The 22,846-nt window shown below is 37.8% G+C and overlaps 1 protein-coding gene and 1 long non-coding RNA gene across 2 annotated transcripts; both read right to left on the bottom strand.

Annotated features, from left to right (window-relative positions):
* Positions 1-4,332: 4,332 nt before the first annotated feature.
* LOC18421554 (multiple C2 domain and transmembrane region protein 16) lies at positions 4,333-8,812 on the bottom strand. The gene is made up of 2 exons (XM_006826299.4): positions 6,652-8,812; positions 4,333-5,791 (listed from the first exon to the last, which is right to left on the bottom strand). Exons 1-2 carry the CDS (start codon positions 8,514-8,516, stop codon positions 4,453-4,455), a joined length of 3,204 nt encoding a protein of 1,067 aa, XP_006826362.2. The 5' UTR covers positions 8,517-8,812; the 3' UTR covers positions 4,333-4,452.
* A 9,907-nt stretch (positions 8,813-18,719) lies between these two features.
* Positions 18,720-22,194, bottom strand: LOC110006839 (uncharacterized). Its single transcript, XR_002280152.2, has 2 exons — positions 21,865-22,194; positions 18,720-19,213 (listed from the first exon to the last, which is right to left on the bottom strand). It is a non-coding gene; the product is annotated as an uncharacterized LOC110006839 (long non-coding RNA).
* Between the last annotated feature and the right edge of the window lie 652 nt (positions 22,195-22,846).

The following is a 22,846-nucleotide window of genomic DNA, read 5'->3' as shown; positions in this document are numbered from 1 at the left end:
TCGGTTGGAAAACCCAAGGTACCTGAGCATAAAACATACAACAAAAAGGGTTTTTGGGTTAGCCCTTGATGAGGTTGGAGTTTATGCCTAGATGAGTGGGTCGAGGAACTGTGTGACCCTTATATATGATGGTAGTCCTACAGAGACAGAGGCCAAAACCTCATCCATGTTCCATCACACGACATGCATATAGATAGATCGTTCGAGAAAGCTAGATATCCACATTTGGGTGAAGCATATGCATGTGCGAGAGATACCCCTATGCGCCACAGAGCTGTGGTCGCATCAGGTCATGGTGACCTTGATTTGTCTCTAGGAAAGGACTTGTAATCCACAGACTGAGGTTGCGACTCTTTGGCTCATCGACTAGACGTTGATGACCCGCTAAATGAGCACCTGCTTGGATTGTTGGTCATGGTAAACACTGGGTCGGTTCGATAAAGCAAGTGTGGTTTGTAGTCCACAGTTGAAGGTGGAGTTCCCCGTGATCGTTGATTGAATTCTTGAACCATATGGATCCACTTCCCATCATATTAAATTTAATTATGTTCATTTTATTATTAAAATTATTTTAAATTTATTATTTGAATTTTTATAAGTCATTTGATTTTTTTGTTTCTTATTTTTGGACTTATAAAAATGAAGTTATTAATATACAAAGTTATAATGTTTTAAAATTCATTTTGTTTAAATTTAAAATATTTATTGAAAAATACATGGGGACCCATAGTGCACATGGGCCCACCATGTGGGTATTAAGTAGGGCCCTACATACCATACATGGGTGGCACGCCCCACACTTGGATACCTTCTCTGGTTACTTTGTCTTCAAGTTTATTAAATATGGTAACTATATCTTGTAGTACATGGTTAAATATTGATTAGGAAATATTGACCATATCTTATCTTGAAGGAATATCATGACTTGATATTATTGAAATATTCTTATGGAAAATATGAGATGGAATATGCAATTTATGGTATGCACTATATCTTTAATGGATTTAATTTATTTAAATATATTGATGGGAAAATAGTTTAAGGAAAGGGGGATAATGGTTCATATACCTTCCATAAGGTTGATGGCCCATCTATGGAATGGATGGCTCAGATATCTCACCCCACAAGTTACCTTGATCAACGGTCCATATTCAATCTAAAAAAAAAACAAACTATGGGAAACTCTAAAAAAACCCTAGACCTAAATTTCACTATAAATAGGGGTGCTCTCCCCTCCCTCATCTCTACACATCTCTCTCCTATAAACTCTCTCTTCCCTCTCTCTTCCCTAGGGGCCACGCTCCTCTCTCTACTATCTGATTTTCTCTCTCTCCTAAAAAGACCCTAAGGGGACACATCCCAACATAGAGTCTCTCTCTCATGATCTAATTTAAGGGTTTGAGCCTAATTATTTTAGAGATCGAGTATTTTTCTCATGATCTAATATAAGGGTTGGAAAAAAAATTAGGGTTTGAGCTTAATTATTTTGGAGATAAAGTCTCTCTTATTATCTAATCTAACGGTTGGGAAAAAAATTAGGGTTTGAGTCTAATTATTTTGGAGTTAGGATTCTTTAGAGATTTAATGGTGGTTATCTAGTTTGGCCGAAATTAGGTTTTTCGATTCGAGATTGAAGCTAGACCGCTGATCTTGCGCCATTGGATGTGGTGACTCAGTGTGGGGTGTAAAAAGCTCAATTGAGGTAATTTCCGGCATCTTTTTTTTTAATTGTTTGTTCTTTTATTTTATATTCTCAAGCACAATAGTAGGTTGTATGAATGACATCAAATAGTTGAGATTTATTTTATTGATGTGTTATTTATTTATTTATTTTTACAAATTTCTACTGTTTGTAATAAAACCATCTGTGAGTAATATTGTTACCGAAATTATAATGGGTGACTATTATTAAAAAAAAAAAAAAAATTGTATTTTCCTATCAAAAGATTACATAGGGCTTTCTTTCAACAACCTCACATATAATTAATAATTGTAAATGCGTCCATGTTGCTCGAGCTTTCATTGTTTCTTATCACTCTCTTTAGTAGATAGTTATTAGCCCAAAAAAAACACGAAGCGAATTCCTAACAGTAATGCAGTAACGGTACAGACCAATGTCGAGAAACAAGGACCTGGGCTTGGACTCGAAACTAAGGGACTTGGACATGGTGAGATTCACCAAATTTTGCTGTTTTTCATTCAGACTTGTCACCCAACCTTGGATTGAGCAGCAAGGCCGAGTCTGAGCAAAAGTTGCCATTTTTTTATCACTAATATGTGCCCATCTTAGTATAATACACATAGCGGAATCGCATCAGCTGATAGACCATGAGAGTGAAGATGCAGATCTCCGATTCAGATTCCATCTTAGCATTTAAAGAGGAAAAGCAGCAAAGAGAGAATTTAATACAAACCATGCCTAGGATGCACGTGAGGCTTTAGTTTTATACAATACTAGTAATTTGTACGTGATATTTAATATTAATTACTGAAATATATTTATCATTGAAAATTTTTCAATAAAACATGGTCTTAGATAGAGAGAAATTAATGTATCTATTTAAAAAGCATGAACAAGAGAAATAATTCAGATATATTATTATTCATAAAAAAGACTAAATGTGACCAAAAGATTTTCAATATTGTTGTAAATAGAAGAATCATGAGGGACGTAGTGCAAATGAAAAATAGTAAAAAAAAGATAGAAGAGATGGAATGACAACATATCAGTTATGAATAATTTTTAATAATTCAAAATTCATAATTAGAAAATAATAGATATTCAAATATCTCAAAAAAAAAAAGAATCAAATTTTATATATGCTAAATCACAATAAAAAATATAGTATTGTCATTAAAAAACTAATGTATTGTTAAAATAGTCATAAAAACTTTTAAAATATAAAATTTATAGTTAAAATACACAAAGGTCAAAATTGAGATAGAAAAAAATTATTATTATTATTATTATTATTATATTTTTATCTTCTAAGGCAAAGCCTGTTGATATTGAATACTAAAGAAAAAGGATTATTTTTCTTTGTGATTTTTATGTTAAATGATAAATCGATTTTGTTTCTATCTCAATTTTGCCCTGTAATTTTGTTTTACAATAAATAATTAAAAAAATACAAAAATACACCTAGGAAATAGCAAGAGAAAGCTATTATTGTCATAAAAAACTAATGTAATGTTAAAATATTCATCAAAAACTAAAATTTAACAAAATTTAGTTAAAATCATAAAAGGTGACATTTAGATAAAAACAAAATTGATATAATCTAACTTAAGAATCAAGAAGGAGAAAAAAGAAAAAGAGAATGGGGTTGGATCACGGTGGTAGCATCACTTGCCCAACTAAGGTCTAGGCTTAAGCTTCCATTCTCACCAAATACATTAAGAAACCACTAACGATTTTAAAAAACGGGTGAGGGCTCTTCATCCCCACTGAAGAGATGAGCAAATAAATGAATTTGAGAGGGAGAGAAAAATATATTGTTTTCTCGTAAGATAATATGGGGTATGATAGGCTTTTGGGCTAGGGCATGAGGGTTTATGGTAAGAGAGGACGGAAGAGGTTTTTCCTAAAAAGATATTTTGAGAGGGAAAGATTGAGAGATAGATTAATGGAGAAAGAGATGAAATATTATAGGAGAGATTTACGATGGGAGTTATCACATGGAGAAAATAAAGAAAGAGACCGATGAGAGAGACCTTTGAGAGGAAGAGATTTTAGGAAAATAAATAAAAGAGAGATTTTATGAAAGAGGGGGAGAGAGAGAGAAATGGTAGAGTGGAAGATAAGATGATATAAATATAGGAGAGATAAGAGATTTTAAGAAAATAAATAGGAAAGAGATTTTAGAAAAAAGGGGGAGAGATATAGAAAGGGTAAAAAAGAAAAAAAAGAGATGATATAAATAAGAGAGAGATAAAAGAGAATTTAAGAAAGATGTAAGATATTTAAAGAAATGTGTAAGAGGGAGGGAGGGAAGGAGGGAGGGAGAGAGTGAGAGAATGGTGTGGGGTGGGGGTAGGGGAAGGGAGGAATGGCATTAGATAAAAAAAAGATTTATTTTGAAAAAAAAAAAAATATGACACATGGCAGGAAAAACATACGGTGGCTTAATAAATATATAATAAATAAAATGCACCAAAGGTGTTCAGGCTTTATTGAGTAACCTAGTGGGAGGACCCAAACCATAAAAGGTATACGGTTTTGAGTACGAAACATGGTATGCCTAAGCGTATGCGCTCTAATTCGAGAATTTCTCTAGTGTTTACCCTTCATTTCTTCACCTGCGTCCACCTTTAGTTATTTCATCCGGAAAATAAAATAAATGATATTTATTCCTCATACAAAACACTCAGAAAAAACATGGTACACGAAAATAATTAGTGGAGGCCGAGAAGAGAAAAGAAAAGAAAAGCAAAGCAAAGCAAAGCAAAGCGTTATAGGATCCTCTCCAAAAGAGAGGGCAGCCTCCTAAAGAAATTCAAAATGGGAGTAGGCATTGTATCCCTAAACATGGGGTGCCTCAAATGATAGAACCCCCAAGCCATGGCCACCATCTTCACAGGCACCACATAAAGCAAAATAGAGGCCAAGAAGCAAACCCCAACAAAAATGGCAGTGGCTCTAGGGTCTCTCCAACTCATCAAACCCTGGACCCTCTCACCCTGAGAAGCCAAATCACCGAGCAAACCCTGAACCCTAGCCCCCAAAATCCTAACTCTATCATACCTAACCCGAACCAATTCGTTGGGCCTCTGACTAGGTACCGTGTCGAACTCTTCGTCCAACTCGTCCGAGTCAATCGTCTCCGCTTGTGAAATCTTGGGGCACATCCCCTGAGGGCCACGTGGCCGGAACCGGTAGCCCCATGTGGCCATTGCACAGACGTAGAGCAACAAACTCGGAAATATCAGGTCCGGGAACCATACGAGCAAGATGAGGAGCACGTGAACCAGTCCTGTGGTAAGTGGGTTGCGCCAGGTTCGCACACCCTCGAGCCATCGAGCCACTCTCGCGAGATCGGCCAGCGAGCCCATGGCTCGGTTCCAGTTGGCCCGACTCCTTCGCATGCTCCATGTGTTTGACTCGGTATCCAACAAAAAACGAACCACCTCCTGACCCATCGGTGGCTCGGCTCGAGCTAACCGAGTTGCCACGATCTTCATGGCCGTCACCCTGAGCCCCTCTTGTTGGGCCACACCTATAGGCCTCAAATAATGCATACGAGGGAGCAACGGTTGCCCGTACGACTGAAGGACGTCCAGAATGCTCTCGCACGTGAAACGAACGGCAAGATTTATCTCACCCATCCGTTTCACACCCGAGGGCATCAATATGAGCAATGGATACGCATTTGTATACATCATATTCATCTCAAGCGTAGACAGCCGTATACGAACTTTCCCTATGCAAATGTCGGGCTTGGGCTTGGGCTTGAGCTCTAGGTCATTGGGGCCCTCCGATTGTGACACGTGGCAGTTGTCAAATACACCGATGGTCAGAACTGTGCAGGGGTCGAAGACCTGCCAAGTATACTGCTCGTTCCATTTGGGGCCGAGGTTGTCTGTGATGGTGCGGGTGCGGACCCATTTGCGGCCGTACTTAGCGACACAATAGGCGTCTGCGCCGCCGCGGCCGGCCTTGGTCTTGACGGGGAGGAGATTGCGGCACGAGACAATGCCGAGCTCCAGGGTGCCTACGGGGGGCTTCCAAAGTTGGCGGGCCGTCGGTCGAAAGTCACTGCATAGGTGCGCTGCCTCATCCATCACATGGTACCTGCCGTCGGATCGGTGTTTTTTTAAACATTCAGACGTAGCCAAAGTACCAAATCTATTCACATTCTCACAATTTTGAATGCTAAATGTCGTAAAGCGTCAGTAGTGGGTTAACAATTTTTTTAAACTATTAGTAGTTTTCTAAAGAGACTAGCATCGGTAGGAATGGAAATTAAGATCAGTAACTTAGTTACCAGTAATAATAAGGAAAATTGTATGTGTTTGGTATAAAACATATATTTTTATGATGGGTGCAAATGGGCCGTCCTTTCTAAAAAGAAGTTGAAACAAAAAAGTCTAAATATTTTTTCATAAATTATCTTTTTCAGTTTTTTTTTTTTGTTTGCATATCATGATCTTCATGTGAGAGCTTATATATTCCTTATCGATTAGGTCCAAAATCCATGGTAAAAATGGATTTTTAAGAGGGGACTCATTTCTACAATCGTAGGAGACATAGAAATGGTGTACTAATAATCATAATAATAACAATAAATAGTACATAAAATAAAATAAGAATTTAAAATTAACAAAAAAAAAAGTGACCAAAACAACCCAACTAAGACACAAAAGACGAGAAATATAGGCAAAATGGTTGATAGGTGGACGGGCACCGAGGCATCACACGTCCGTCTTAAAGATGGATGTGGAGTTTTGGCTATCCAAAATCATTGGTTTAAAATTCTTCTTAAAATATTGTTTTCTTTTGTTTCTAGATTTAGTTATTTTTACAGGTTCATGTTCTATATACCTAAAAATTAGGTCCAAAATCTATCTAAAAAATGGACCATGAAGTGGGGATGCATATCTAAATAGGACTCATGAAAACGTCCAAATAAAAAACCAAAATGTTAGCCTCACCCGCCATCGAAGCACAAGCGTAGATGTAATCGTCCCCTGTAGCTCCTCCCCTCGCCGGACTCCTCCAAATTGAACCACCTCGAAACCACTTTCCGGTCATCCACCCTCCTCTCAATCGCGGTAAGCGGTATCCTGGCCACTCCCAAAACAGTTTTCTCATTCCCCGAGCGGTTTTCCAGTAAGAAAACCAGCTGCTCCTCAAATGGCTCTGCCGCCACGAACATCAAATCCTCGTTCCAAGAAAAGACCCCACTCCTGCTCGTCGAGACCCTCGTTTTCAGGACCTGGAATCCCAGCTGTCCCCTAACCGTGAAACTCCCTTGAAAACCTCCCGGAAAATCGCTTTCACTTCCAAAACCGGTATTCGGGAGGTCCTGGGCCTCCAAAACCGTGGCCCTCAAATACCACAGTTTAGGCGAAAGGTAAACTTTTGCCGGGGAAGCCACGTCAGAGTGCCACGCGTCGCGAAATGATTCGTCAGCCTGGGTCCCGAGCCAAACTGCGAGCATGACGTCACCATTCTGGGCTCCACCACCCTCCAGCCTGTACCACTGTGGGGCCAGTGGGCTATCGGGAGGGACACGTGTCGGGATCTCCGAGAGGTCGAAGCATAAGCCTCCCAGGAAAGTTTCGGATTTCGACGATATTTCGGACGAAAATTCGGCGAGGTCCCAGGACGAAATTTCGAGGGCGGATGCGGTCTCTATGGCCTCGCGCCCGAAGGCGAAGGTCTCCTCCCACTCGTGGAAACCGGTTCTCCGGGCCGGTTTCGACCGGACCTGGTAGCGGCCCACTCCGATCCGGACGAAGGGAAATGTGGCAACTGGTCCGCCGTTGATCAGGGACCTAGCCTTGACGATCCTGACGTAGAGGTACTCCATCTTCTCGACAAGATCGTACTTGGACCGTTCGATTTGGACGGAGAAATCCTCCGGAAAATCGCTCACATACTCTTCCAGGGACGTTGGCCGGAAAACCACTGATGGGGGGGGGGCTGCGGTTTTCGGCGGTTGTGTGGGGAGGCCGGGTTCAGGCGTGGGAGGTGGCAGTGCGGGCTCGGGCTCGGGCTCGGGCTCGGAGGGTGGGGGGATAGGCACGGCCAGGGGAGGAGGGTTTTCTGATGGAAGCGGGGCATTTTCCGGCGGTGGTGGAGCTGTTTCAGGCGGTTTTGGCGCCTCATCCGGTGGCTTCGGCCCTTCTTCCGATGGTTTTGGAACCTCATCAGGTGGCTTTGGAGCTTCTTCAGGTAGTTTTGGGCCGTCATCTGGTGGTTTGGGACCCTCTTCTGGTGGTTTCGGGGCTCCCTCGTCGTCGGGCTGTCTGGGTGCCTCTTCAGGAGGTTTTGCCTCTGTTTCAGGCGGTTTAGCCACCCCTTCATGCGACTTCTGGTTTTCCGGCAATGGCTCCGGCGCATTCTGGTTCTCTGGGGGTGTTTCTGGCACATCCATGTTGTATATCTTAAGCCCTATCTCGCCTTGAACCCAGCTAAAAAAGCTCTTCTTCTCCAATGGAAAGTAAATGAGCGCGTCCTCCCCTTTCCTGACGAATTGGTCGGCACTGACTCGCACACGGCCGAGGAAATGGTTCCGGCGAGCTGGATTATAATTGCTTCCCTGCGCGACTCGGCGGTCATGGAAGACATCGATCTCGAGGGTTTCAGTGGGGGGCGGGTTCGGGTTGGAAACATTGAATTGAAGGGTTTCGTTCCATGCTGGGTTGAGGTCGCGGTGCACAGTGCGGGTGCGCTTGCGCTGGCCATCGAAGTCGAGGACGGCATATGGGCTCGATGTGCCGGTTCCGTCCTTCGGGAGGAGGCCATGCGCGTCCGCCACCTCCACTATCAGCTTCCTGGTGGTCACCTCCATGAGTTGTCTCTCTCTATAACTCTCACCGACTAGAAATTTCACTCTCTCCACCACCTCTACCGCTGACTCTCTCTCTCTCTCTCTCTCTAGTATCTAGTTGAGTTCACTGTAAATTTTTTGTCCACTGGTTTCCTCCCATTGTATCCAGTTTGCCTCCCATTCTCCATGTCTCCTGTCTTTCTCTCTCTAAAATTCTTTTCTTTCTCTCTCTAATTTGGGCGAGGTTTTTGATGCAAAACCAGATCACAAGGAACCACACGAATGTTAAAGAGATCGAAGAAAGGCAAATGTGAAATAGAACAGGAGGAGAGGAAGATGCAACAATTTAAAGGGTGCAAAAGCAATAATAGAGGGAGAGGGGCATACGTAAAGATTGGTCCCAACGGTCGAGATTCGTCATGGGAAATCCAAGGGTCGATGTGCCATGCATGAGGAATATGAGGTTTGATCATGACCGTCCCTTGAAAGGCTTATCGCTGAAGAATGTCGGTGCAGGGTGTAAGAAAATGGACGGGTTTTTGCCGGGTTAGTGGATTGCACCGTGGAAAGGGCTCACTAAAGTTTTCCCAAACCTCAAGAAATCATACATAACACAGAAAGACAGTGAAGTTTTCCCAAAACTCACGAAATCATATATATATATATATATATATAGAAGCTCACGGAATCACAAAAGGAGGAGAGAGAGTGGGGAATATAAACTGCAGTTTTTGCTTCCAAGAGAGAGAGAGAGAACTTGGAGTTCTTGCTTTCAAGTAGGGACAAGACCCGACCTCGGTCCACTAAAGGTTCAAAATTTGGCCTGGAATACTATCCGGGTCTGCCAATAAATTTGTTTTTTAGAAATTTATAGTTATCAAGTAAAACAGCAAGGAATGTGGCTATTCATTAATGTCGTACAATATTGTAAGTATTGCCAATAATATCAATATATGATGGAAAAAAGAAGGTATAAAAAAAAAAAATTCATAGTTATGGGGTGGCAATAGACCCGACCAAACCTGAGACCGGACGGGTAGACCAAGGACTTGACGGCTGTCCAATTTTTTGACCTAAAAAAGTCGGGTCCAAATTCAAAATCTAGATCCAAATACTATTTAGGTTCGAAGGCAACCCGAACTCGACCCTTTGCCACCTCTACTTACAAGAGAGAGAGACTTCGATAGAGAGAGGTTGGGTTTTTTTTCTCTAGAGATTGAGAAATTGGGGTTGTTGCTTATTTTTGGATGTGAGAGAGAGAGAAATGGGATGATGCTTTGAAGGTCCTTGCCTTGATGAGAGAGAGAGAGAGATGGGTGTTGTTGCCTTAAAGAAGAAGGCATGTTGTGAAAACTTGGGGAGTCGTCGTAGTATTTTATTATTTGGGAGGGAGATTCTTCTTTCAAAAAGGGCGTCTTGCTTTAGTGGAGAATGGGTCTATTTTGCACCTCCCTTTCTTTTCCTTTTCGAGTTTTCTGTTTTTGCCTTCCTTTACTTTTTATCTTGACTTTTTTTATTGGCCAAGATTTGGTAATAGGACAAACTGATTGCACGTTAACTAAGACCCATGCGGAATGTAGGTGATAGAGAGAGAGATATTCATGTGAGTTTGAGAGAGAGAGAGAGAGGAGAGACATTCACGTGTGTGTGTGAGAGAGAGATGAGATATTATGTGAGTGTGCTTCTCGTAAATTCTCTGGTTCTATAATCTATACACCAAGATTTAGAGAGAATGTATGTTATTGTGTATATTAGAGAGATAGAGAGAGTGATAATGTGTTGTGCAGGATAATTTTTTGAACATTTGTAAAAGGACATTTGTTTCTTCGGGCTGGGCCGCATTTCTATAATATAAAGTCCAAAGATATAAAACATCCATCTTAAAGATGGATGCAAATAAGTGGCCCATCTGAAACAATTGTAACTAAAGTCCAAATGTTTTTTTAATTTAATTATTATTTGTAATTACTATTTTTTTTTCAATTCATGATCTCTATGTTAAAAATTATATATCTTTTAAAAATTAAGATCAATTATATTTAAAAAGTATATTTATTGCCAAGCCCGTATTACTACAATATGCAGGCTGGCCGCATAGAAACCGTGTCTTTTGTGAAATGCACACACTCTATTTCTCAAGTCAAAAAACCCAGCTCTCATTTCTCTCTTTTCAAAGCAATAACACTATCTCTTCAAGGCAAGAGCTCCAATCCCCCCTGTCATCGTTCATAAAAGCTTCTTCTCATCTTTTGGCTTTTATCACAGGGCAAGCTTTTTATGCTTTCTCTCATAATAAAACTTACTAAAAATGTTTTGGTAGGCTTTTGTTTTAAGTTTTTTTCTTTATAGACTTAAAGTCTCAAAATATATCTTGGTTTTATATCTTTTAAGCCTCTAGTCCAATTTTATCCATTTTTATCTTATACTTTTTTTGTAAATAAATTTAAAAAATATATATTTTTTTAAACTCTCTCTCACCACATGTTTCATTCTCTCCCCGTATATCTCCCAAGCCCTCTCTCTCCATACTTCCCCAACTCTCTCTTTCTCTCTTCTCCTCTCCCTATGCTCAAACTTCACCAAATCCCTCTATTTCCATTTTTGCCCATCCTCTCTCTCCCCATGCTTTCCCAAATGCTTCTCTCTCTTGTGCTTCCCCATATACATATATATATATATATATTTTCCCGTTGTTTCTCTCTCGCGCTTCCCCAATCCTTCTCTCTCTCCATTCTCCCATCTTCTCTCTCTCGTGCTTTCCCAAATCCCCCTCTCTCTCCATTTTTTCCATCCTCTCCCCCTCTCTCTCTCTCTAAATCACAATCTCTCTTTCATCCCAAATCAAAGTCTCTCGCTCTCACCCAAATAAGTGGTTGTAGCGGCCCCGAGTAAAAGGAGCAGAAACAGGATAAATTTTTTGAAAAAGTTCGGTATAAAGAGATCATGTGGTGAAACTTTGGATAATTATTAATGCAGATGTTGAGATTACTATGAGTTATGAAAAAAGGGAGTTATAAAAAAAGTTCCAGTGCTTGCTCATTTGATTACAAAAAACCAGAAGAGATAGAAGAACTAGACCAAGGAGAAGTTTGGGATTCCATTGAATTTCCCAGTGCTGATGCAGGATCAAAAGCAAGAGCTTGAGCATCTCATGCTCTTTGCAATTGTTCTGGTTGGGCATATTGGTGGCCGATTCATGGCATTGGTTTTACTGTGTTCTTCTATTTGCTCTTGAAATTTCCTAGGACATTGTCTATGTATTGGCAAAATCATTAGAATCTTCACTTTGTGGAAATGGATTGAGTTTTATGAGATGGGTTTATTCCAACTTATCAATAGGCAAGAGAGAATTGGGAAAGAGAAAATCATAAATGGATCTGATCACATAGAATTTGGATGCTTATGAATGAACATAACAATTGTGGCTTACTTACTCATAAACCTCGTTGTTTGAGATGGGCAAATAAAAGCTTTAAGTTGCTATGATTTGGGTTGAGAGAGAGAGAGAGATTGTGATTTAGAGAGAATGATTTGGGGTGAGAGAGAGAGATTGTGATTTAAAGAGGATGGGAAAATGGAGAGAGAGGGATTTAAGGGAACATAGGAGATAGAGAGATTCGAGGAAGCACGGGGAAAGAGAGATGGATTTAGGGAATCACAAGAGAGAGGATGGGAAAAAGGAAGGAAGAGATTTGGGGAAGCACGAGGAGAGAGCAAAAGGATGGGAAAAACTTGAAAAAGCACAGGAGAGAGGGAGGATGGAGAAAAAAAAAAAAAAGGAGAGAGAGAGGATGGGAAGCGAGAGAGGAAGTGATTTGGGAGATTTATAGGGAGAGAGAAAGTGAAACACTTGAGACAGAAGGGGTTAGAAAAAGATATCTTTTTAAATTTGTTGGGGTTAAAAGGTGGCATAAAACTAGATAAAATTGATTAGGGGTTAGAAGATAGGTTTTGAAAGTTTGCCCCAATTAAAATGTCGTGTATATACACTATTTTATTTTTAATTTTTTTCTATAAATTATTTTGACACCAAATTTTAGACATCTAATCCTCTATTAAACTCGCACTATCGAACACATATTACAATTAAAAAATGACCAAAATACTTCTAAAGAATTCAACAGTTATTTTGGTCATTATATTTTATCGAAAAATCATTTTTAATATTTTTTATAGGTGCGCCCCAATGAGAAGATAGTTGGTACCAAATTTCATATTCATACAATTTTCATAAAAAAAAACTAAAAATAAAATAATTTGAGACATCAGATCTATGATCAAATGGTGAGTGACTCTCTTGATCAAAATTGGACGGCTGGATAATAGGGGAAGCATATATCTTCTATGCTATAGGGGGAGTATAGAAACCTTTCCCTTATTATATTGCAAACTTCTTTGGATTTGGTTTGCATAAGGTGTCAATAGTGAGGCGCACATCTAAATCCAGCTGAAAAATGTAGATTTAGTATTGTAAACCTTTATGATGGTCCAAAAATATTGTGAAAGTTAGAGCATATAAAATAGTGTAGAACTGTAGATTGAGAAGTTCGATAAATATTTACAAATTTAAAAAACAAAAGGTCGTCAAAATGTGTTTGCTTGATATGGAAAATAATTGAAAAGAGATATTCTTATTTTCCGGTACATCATTGCATTATCTCATTACAATAAGTGCTACATATTAATATAAGCAAAGTGCATAAAATTCTCTGTACATATTTGCCCTCGAGATCCCAGAGATATGAAGATTGACCACTCATCTTCCATATTCAATGCACAGAAATAACAATAACTCAATACACCAGAGTCACTTTCTTCTATAGAGAGAAAATAAGTGAGAAAGAGTTACAATGTTGAATCCACGGAAATAACATGATCTCAATGCACCAAAATTGCCTTTGTTAGTAAGCAAGAAGAGATAAATGGTAAAGTAGAAATCTATATGTAGAATGAAAGACTTTGGTCCTCTTATAGGGAGTGAAACTTCCCTTTCCAAACAGAGTTGCAGATGTTCATTTCATTCGGTTTTGAACCCGCACCTTACTTGGGTTTTTAGCAATCATGGTTGTTCATCAATTACAACTTATATATAATTGGATTGTCAACGGTCACAACAGTTCCAAATCAAGTTTAATGGATGTTGTACTCGGTCTGTGTCGTATTGCGACATGCTCGTATAGCTTTTCAAACCCGCCGCATCAAGTGTTAGCCGACATCACAACTCGGCAAATGATGCTGCTCATGTTGCTAACTTGCTCTGCAATATGGTTTGCGAAGAAAGAATGCCAAAATATGAGCTCTGCAGTAAGAAAGAATGCCAAAATATGAACCCGACACACCTGTGCATAAGAACCTCTAGGCTAAAGCAAGCACGTGAAGTGTAAAATGTGCTACAGATACTGTTGCGTTCCGTCCTCTTATGGATTCCAAAGCTTAATTCCAATCAATTACGCATTCCCTCTAAGAAGAGACAACCTACCCATGAAGTGTATACCCCTGGTTTGCATCCTTAGAGAAACCAAGAGTGTAATTAAATTTAATTTTCATGTAATTTGCACTGTCTCAATTTTGTGAGAAAGGACATGCATACATTTATAAAATTTTTTACCCAAGAGCACGTGTACTATGCTTTCTCGGGAGCATAGCTTATTTCTACTCCCTCGGTCAAATAACGTATTTGGGAGGATTTTTTCGATCTGATATTTTGGTAACCACCTTAGAATCACTAGATGATTGTTTTTTCAGAAAAACAAAATAAAAATTTGAGTTTTCTAACACTTAGATTTGCAACTTTTAAAAATTAGGTAGTTTTTATTCAATCTTAAGGCATTATTTTCAACGGCTTAGAGGGTGGAATTAGGATTCAAACATAGGGAATGGTTTCTAATGAGAAAATCACGATCTGGGTTTGGAACTAAGAAATCCCATTGTTCAGATCATGACGTGAGAATACTATGAAAGACGAGAGAGTAACTATGCCCAAAACAAACTCTTCCCTAATACCAAGGTTTCAAAAAAACGCTAGGCGGCTCTTAGGCGACTGCCCGGCGCCCAGCGCCTAGGTGGGTGCCACGTTCTTTTAAATAAACGAAAAACACCTTACGGCCCTGGCCGCCCGCATAGGGGCCCGCTTCGGCGCCTGCCTAGCCCGCCTCGGAGCTCGCCTAGCCTGCCTGGGCGCCCACCCAAATACATCTGTCTGGGTGCCCGCCTAACTCGCCTGGGCTCCAGCCTGGGGACCCAGGTCCTTCTTCTCCTCCTCCTACTCCCTCTTCCTCCTTTTCTCGTCATGGGGAACCAACTTTTTTTTTTGACAATCAAAAGTAAGTTTAAAGTTAGATGGTTTTATGGGAAATTTAACTTCTTGTATTATCATTCTTTCTGGTTTCTTAGGTACTACAGAGAGGAGTCTCTCTCTTTCTAGTGACTCCAACGATAAAAATACGGCTAGAGGAATAAGCAAAGATGACCTCTCCTATTTCTCTCTTAGGAACAATCAGAAAGAAGTGGTATACCATTCTTCCATTACCACTCTAATATTTAAAGGTTTCCATACTTCCCCCATGTAAAATAAAATAAAATATATGTTTCCCCTCTCATGTGGCCCTCCGATTTTAATCTAGATCATCATTTGATCTAGATCTGACGTCTTATAGTATTTTATTTTAAATTTTTTTAATAGAAATTGTATGAATGTGAAATTTGATACTTGTCATTTTATCATTGAAGCGCACCTAAAAAAATATTAAAATAGTTTTTTGGATAAAATATAAAGGCAAGCTTTCTATGCTTCCCCTACAGCATAAAACTTATAAACTTCCACTTATCCAACCATCCATTCTGAATGAAGGGCTAAGATTGCCCCTATCACAATGTCACATCTATAGACTATTTTATTTTTAATTTTTTTCTATAAACTATTTTGACACCAAATTTTGGATGTCTGATCCTCTATTAAACTCACCCTATCGAAAAATATAAAAAAAATATTTTTAATAAAATAAAATGACCAAAGTACCCCAGAAAGATTCAAAGGGTATTTTGGTCATTATATTTTATCGAAAAATTATTTTTAATATTTTTTATAGGCGTTCCCAATGAGAAGATAGCGCGTCCAAAATTTCATATTCATAAAATTTGAATAAAAAAAACTGAACATAAAATACTTTGAGATGTCGGATCTATGATCAAACAGTGAGTGAGTCTCTTGATCAATATTGGACAGCCGGATAGTAAGAGAAGCATAGATCTTCTATGATGTAGGGGACTATAGAAACCTTTCCCTTTATTATATTGCAAACTTTTTGGCTTTGGTTTGTATAAGGTATCCATAGTGAGGCGCACATCTAAATCCCGCTGAAAAATGTAGATTTAGTACTGTAAACCTTTATGATGGTCCTAAAATATATTTGAACCCTAAATTGTGAAATTTAGAGCATAAAACATAGTGTAGATCGAGAAGTTCTATAAATATTTACAAATTTAAAAAAACAGAAGGTAATCAAAATTTTGTTTGCTTGATATGGAAAATAATTGAAGAGAGATATTCAGTACATCAATGCATTATCTCATTATAATAAGTGCCACATATTAATATACTAAGTGTGCATAAAATTATCTGTACATATTTGTCCTCGGGATCCCTGAGATATAAAGATTGACCGCTCATCTTCCATATTCAATGCACAGAAATAACAAGAACTCAATACACCGGAGTCACTTTCTTCTAGAGAGAGACAATAAGTGAAAGAGAGTTACAATGTTCAATCCAATGAAAAAACATGATCTCAATGCACCAAAATTGCCTTTGTTTTCAAGAGATAAAGTAAGTAAGAAAAGATAATGGTAAAATATAAATCTATTTGTAGAATTAAAGACTTTGGTCCTCTTATAGAGAGTGAAACTTCCCTTTCGAAACAGAGTTACAGTTGTTCATTTCAAGCGATTTTAAGCCAGCACCTCACTTGATTTTTTAGCAATCATAGTTGTTCATCAGTTACAACTTATATATAATTGGATTGTCAACGGTTACAACCGTTCAAAATCAAGTTTAATGGATGTTGTGCTCGGTCTGTGTCGTATTGCGACATGCTCGCATAGCTTTTCAACCCACCGCGTCAAGTGTTAGCCGGCATCACAACTTGGCAAACGATGCTGCTGATGTTCCTAACTTGCTCTGCAATATGGTTTGCGAAGAAAAAAACACCAAATATGTACCCGACGTACCTATGCATAGGAACCTCTACGCTAAAGCAAGCATGTGAAGTGTAAAATGTGCCACAGACACTGTTACACTCCGTCTTTTATGGATTCCAAAGCTTAATTCCAAGAAATTACTCATTCCCTCTAGCAAGAGACCACCTACCCATGAAGTGTACACCCTTGGTTTGCATTCTTAGAGAAACCAAGAGTGTAATTAAATTTAATTTTCATGTAATATCTACTCCCTCCGTCAAATAACCTACTTGGGAGGATTTTTTCAATCTGAAACTTTGGTAACCACCTTAGAATCACTAAATGATTGTTTTCCAAAAAAAATAATAATAATAATAAAAATTTGAATTTTCTAATACTTAGATCACACCCTTTAAAAATTAGGTCGGTTTTTATTCAATCTGACGACATTATTTCTTTCAACTAATTAGATGGTGGTATTAAGATTCAAATATAGGGAAAGGTAATGAGAAAAACATGATATGGGATTGGAACTTACAAGATGAATGGGCAACTTTGTCATTTGGCTCCCGCATACGCAAAAAAAATTGGGCAATTGAGGTAACTGACTGTGCTTGTTCTTTATCCTAATGAGGTTTTAATAAATAAATAATTTTTAATTTGTAACTCAAAATAAGCAGAGATACTTACCATCGACTCCACCAACTTAAATGACACGAACTTACCCAGAAAACTAGCTTGTCCAATTCTTGAACCGGGACTTCTGGTGTATTTTTAACAAAATAGTCAACAGCACTTTTTTAATGTTGGTTGGTTTTGTAACATATTTTCTCTTCTAGAAATGAGAAATACATGAGTAGCTTTTATATATATATATATATATATATATAGAAATGTTTACCATGCACCAAAGTTGTGAGGTATGTCCTCACAACTTTGGGAACATGCCCCCCTATTCACTGTTTAAGTTTAATCAGCGTTAGGATTCCTATCTTATTGTATCGCAAATAGGCACATATTGTCCTACAACTTATGTTTTAATTTAAGGATGCAACGTTTGGTGTGATCCATTGAACAAATGAGTGGGTACGTATTAAGAGTATCAGGGACTGGGTAATTTTGATCTGGATCTATATTTTTAAAACATTGAAAAAACACAATAAAAAAAGTATATTGGAGAACCATGTAGCACATAAAACAATAGTAAGAGCAATTTACATAGACACAAAATAAATAATACAAAATCGGTCAATTTTGGCCAAAGTTACGGTAAAGGTCATTTATTATAGAGCTTTTTAATTTTTCCCATAATGCCCATCGCTGGCCTGCGGATAACTCGTTTTATTTTTTATTTTTTTATTGTCTGGGTTGTGTCCTATGTTTTGGGACCGTTGGCAACTGCTATGAGGTTCTTATCCTCAAACCGCCCAAATTGTAGTATTACGCCACATTACTGGCAGTCCAAGGTCCCTATCCTTAAACTGCCCAGATATTAAACCGTATTACAGGTGGTCCTTAAACTGCCCAGATTGTAATATTACACCATATTACAAGCGGTCTAAGATCTTCTTCCAGAGATTGCTTATAATGTTGGCTAACACCTCAATATAGGCAGTTTGAGGATGGGAACCTCGGACCACTAATGAATTGAAGTCGTCTGAGATCTTATACTCAAACCACCTATAATGTGGTGTACACTACAATCTAGGTAGTCCAATAATGGAGACCTCAAACCGTTCATCAACCGTCTTAAAATATAGGATATATCCCAGACAATTAAAAAAGCTTAAAAAAAAAATTTAAAACCGGTCTAGGGATGGTAATTTGTACCGTACCTTGACCGAGAAAAATTAGAAAAAAACCTCTCCAGTAAGCAACCTTTATTGTAAATTGACCATTTTGCAATTTACTTATTTATATTTTGTTCGTATGTAAATTACTCTAATAGTACATAAAGGGCATATATATGGAGTCAATTTTAATGATCTGCCCATGACCAAATTGATGGATGGTAGAGATGGGATAAGATACCGTTTCAGTGCACCTGTAGGAGGATCAAAAGTTCTCTTTCTTTTATTCAAAATACACAACTCTCTGCGCGGATGCAATGTTTGTGAGCACCACCGCCACTACCTCCACACACACACCAGACAGAGAAAGACGGGTTTGAGAATTTTTCCATCACATGCACACACCAATACACAAACCAGAGAGAGAGAGAGTCCCTTTCTTGAATTCTGAAATTCAAAACTGTAAACATGGCCCTTCCCTAAACTTAGATTATGCTATCTTCAACTTCTCATTTCTTCCCATATTCTAACGAGCTGTCTTCTTTAATCTCCACCGTCCATCATTCAAAACAGATGGTAGATGCAACTGTGGTGTATAATTATCGTAAACACATTTTTGTGCGTTATACTTTTCTAAAGTTTACCATGTCGATGATGTTCCTACACATGCAAAAATCTTACCAACATTTGTCTTCGATGTTGTATAGTCTTTGCATACGTGTGTTCCAACAAACTGGCATATGTTCTTGCATGCTAATTAGGTGAAAAAATAAAAATGAGAAAATGATAAAAATGAGGAAAAAAAATCAAATATTTAACATTTTACTTATTTTTAAAAGGGCATACTTATACTGTTTGTATAAGGTGCCCAACTTGTACTATATAAGTAAGGCCTACCTAATTTTTGTCAAAAAAATGTAATTTCAACGTGAGAAACTTTATGGTAGCTTAAAAATCCATATTTAACTCTAATCATGAAATTTACAATTCTAAAATGATGTAGATTGAGTAGATCTATAAACACTTTAAAATTTTGAAAATCAACCACCTAGATAACTTATCACAAGATGAATATATTTTATGACTTAAAATTCTTTTGTTCTTTTTTTTATTTATTTAAATATTATGCAGCTCAGAGATCAAGATGGTCAATAGGAAAGTTTTTCAACTTTAGAACTCTTTTCTACTGGCATTTTTAGGTGCACTTTACTTCCACGGTTTAAGGACGTTAACTTATATGAACTTTTTTTTTGTTCATATAAGATGAATATCATACTTATAGAAGTAAGGTTGCGGTGTTTTACACATGCATTATAGCTTAATAGTATAAATTTGACCTCTCTTTTCGGGCGGTATGAACAATTTGACATGTCTGACTTAAGACATGCCAAATCTACGTAAATCAATTAAATTTGTCACCGTATGTAAACCTTTTTCTTCATCAAAACACATTTAAATAATCAACAATCCTAATTCATAATTTTGTGTTCTTTGGTGGGATTTTTGACATCAAATCTAAAGAAACGAGTAAGATGTTAAAAAATTCATCTCTTGGGTGCTTTTTGATAAAATTTTGCTGAAATTTTGATGCTTCCGAAAAGTACATGAAAACAGAAGAGAGAAGAGAAGTTGGTCATGAGAAGGGAAAAAAAAAAGAAGCTCATTTTTAGGGTCTTCTGTGCACCATCCCTTTAGATATAATGAAGTGAACCTGTGAAGGAGGCAAACTAACGTAACTCTACAAAGTGGGACAATTAAAATAGACAAATTAGTTATGAAGTTTATTTTAACTCCCAAAATAATCACGGTAGAATGATGGGAATGATAATAATGCATATAACAAAATCTGTGTGTGTTTCAATTCACAAATTATCATTCTTCAAGTTTCGTTAGAAGTCGATTGATCAATGGCATTCACTTATCTACTTTTTAGTTATATCTGGAGATGATTTCTTGAGAGTTTTCTAAAATTATACTTTTATGAAAAAAGCATCCATAATTGTTTGGAGTGAAAAGACTGAAAGAGAAAATATTCAAAATCAGTAGTTTCCAAAACAGATGAAACAAAAGAAACAAGTTGAAATATCACTTATAATTTGACATTTTTACCATCATTTCAGTTATAAACCATAAACATATAACCCTTTTTTTTTCCTCAACTGATATTTATATTTGAGAATCAATTTAATTCATAAACAAATATGTCAAAAGGTTTAAGTGTTATGCATCTTGTTTAAAGGGAAAGCACAGTCATATTGGTGAAGGAAACTTAAGTTCCATTTTAAAGTAAGAATTTTTGTTAAAAATGAATCAAAACTGTTTTGAGTCACCTGATCATCTAGATCTCTAGTGATTGAAGGGCATCCTTGATCTACAGCACCGAACAAAACTTACTCGGTATGGCAGCATTTGAGTGCAATATTTAGTTAATAACTCTGGTAGATTTAGTACAGCAATATTAGCAGTCAAAATAAGCAATATCCTAGATGAAATTTCGGTAAAATAAGTTTTGGCTTGGTGTGCACATTTTTGGAAGAAGGCTGAGTAGTTAACAAGTACTAAAGTGAAAGGTTAAAAAAGTTATCCCATAGGGTACACAAAAAGTTAAGACACTAGATTATCCATAGGAAAAACAGAAAACTCCCGACTGCTGAAGAATATGAACTTGCTATGAGGAAAAGGATATGCCTTGAAAGAATCAAGTGATCCAAATCCATGATGAGCAAGGTGAAGATTAGGTTTTGGCGATTAACATGTTGAAAAGCTTTAATTCATTTATTGGTTGATATTGAAGAACTAGAAAAGTGGAGAAATTTTCATAAAAGTATTTCCTTTCCAAGATTTTATTTCTTGAGAGATGCATGCAATCCGACCAAATAGATTTCTACTGAAACCACAACTTTAGCATAAATTGACAGTTAAGGGAGAAGAGTTGAAAGAAAAATGACATAAAGGTTATATCATGGTCCTAAGGAATCTGGTGATGATCATAGTTGCAATGATGGGCATTATGATGACCATGGGATTCACATCATCATCACCATCCATCATCATTAAATAATTATGGCAAAATCTTCATCAAAACAATGAAATGAGAATGAATGAGACGACAGAGATCTGAATGAAACAAAGGATTTAAATTTCATCCATTAACCATAATCTTAGACCCCAAAATGATGATTACACGACATTAATTTGGAAAATTCTGCATCTCAACAATCAACAAGAGAGTAAAAAGATATCGATCTAAATGAAACAAACGATTTAGAGTTGATCGATGACCACAATCTTAAACCCCATAATAGTGGTTATCATGGTTCTTAATTAATTTATAGATATATTTCCAATATTCTTGAAACCATTTTCAAGTCAATTATCAAAATAAATGAAAGTAGTTCACATACCAGAAAGAGGCTATTCTTGAGAGAGGAAAAGCCCAAAATCTCAGAGGCTTGATGGAAGAAAATGGGGTTTCAATTTATTGTGGAAAACCAGTGTGGGGAATGAAGCCTGGTCCGAGATCTATTCATAGAAGAGGGTTTGCCAACATGCAAAGGTGCAAGTTCACATGATCCACATATGGAAAGAGATCTTGGATCAAACCTCATTCCACACAAAGGTTTTCCCCCCATAACTATCACTCTCTCTCTCTCTCTCTCTCTCTCTCCATGGGAGATTCCTTCTGCAACTGTATATCTCTCTCTACATACATGGGAGGTTCTCCTTCTTCTCTCTTTATACACTTGTGTTTCCTGCTGAAACTCTCCATCTCTCTCTCTCTCTCTAAATAAGCTGAAAAACCTGATGAAACCCATGTGTGGAGGGGTTAGAGAGTACTGTTGGTTGGGGAAACAACAATAATTAGAAACAAAATCACATGATGACAGGTCATTTTGGGCATAAAAAAATGGAAAGTTGGTGGGTCTTGGGGGGATATTGTCTTCTTCTCAGACTGATGGTGGTGCAACTTTTGCAGCCTAATCTCTGTAAAAGTGCACTGAAAATAACGAGGAACCACCAACAAGTATGGGATGCTTATGACCTGCTTTACTTGCCTGCAGTATTATAGTAAGTGCCTGCACTAAATACCTATATACCCCTACCTTTTCTCCCAATGACAATGTGATCTTTTATCCTTAGGCTTTTTTTTTTTTTTTTTTTTTTAATGAAAAGTCAGTGGACCCCTTTTCATTAATAGAATTACAGCTCGTAGTTAAACCACCCTACCCTTGCTCACAAGCCTTGCTAGATAGGGGTGGCAATCAGAGGCCAGGTTGACCTCAATTCGATCCAGATCTAGGTCCAAGTCCAAGTGTTGGGCCCATTCACCCACTAACATGTTAAAAATCGTTGAATTCTTATTTCCTGGTTTATCAACACTAGGAT

The sequence above is a fragment of the Amborella trichopoda genome, chromosome 3, assembly GCF_054954075.1.
Source record: "Amborella trichopoda isolate Santa Cruz 75 chromosome 3, AtrichopodaSantaCruz75HAP2 v2.0, whole genome shotgun sequence".
Taxonomy (NCBI): Eukaryota; Viridiplantae; Streptophyta; class Magnoliopsida; order Amborellales; family Amborellaceae; genus Amborella; species Amborella trichopoda.
The sequence above is the reverse complement of the archived record's forward strand: the minus strand, read 5'-3'. Positions and strand labels throughout refer to the sequence as shown.

Bases quoted from the DNA above. Each gene is read 5' to 3' on its own strand.
- LOC18421554 (XM_006826299.4), bottom strand. From the start codon at position 8,516: ATGGAGGTGACCACCAGGAAGCTGATAGTGGAGGTGGCGGACGCGCAT. The intron at 5,792-6,651 runs GTGAGGCTAACA...ATCCGACGGCAG, and splicing joins CGCTTGTGCTTCGATGGCGG to GTACCATGTGATGGATGAGG.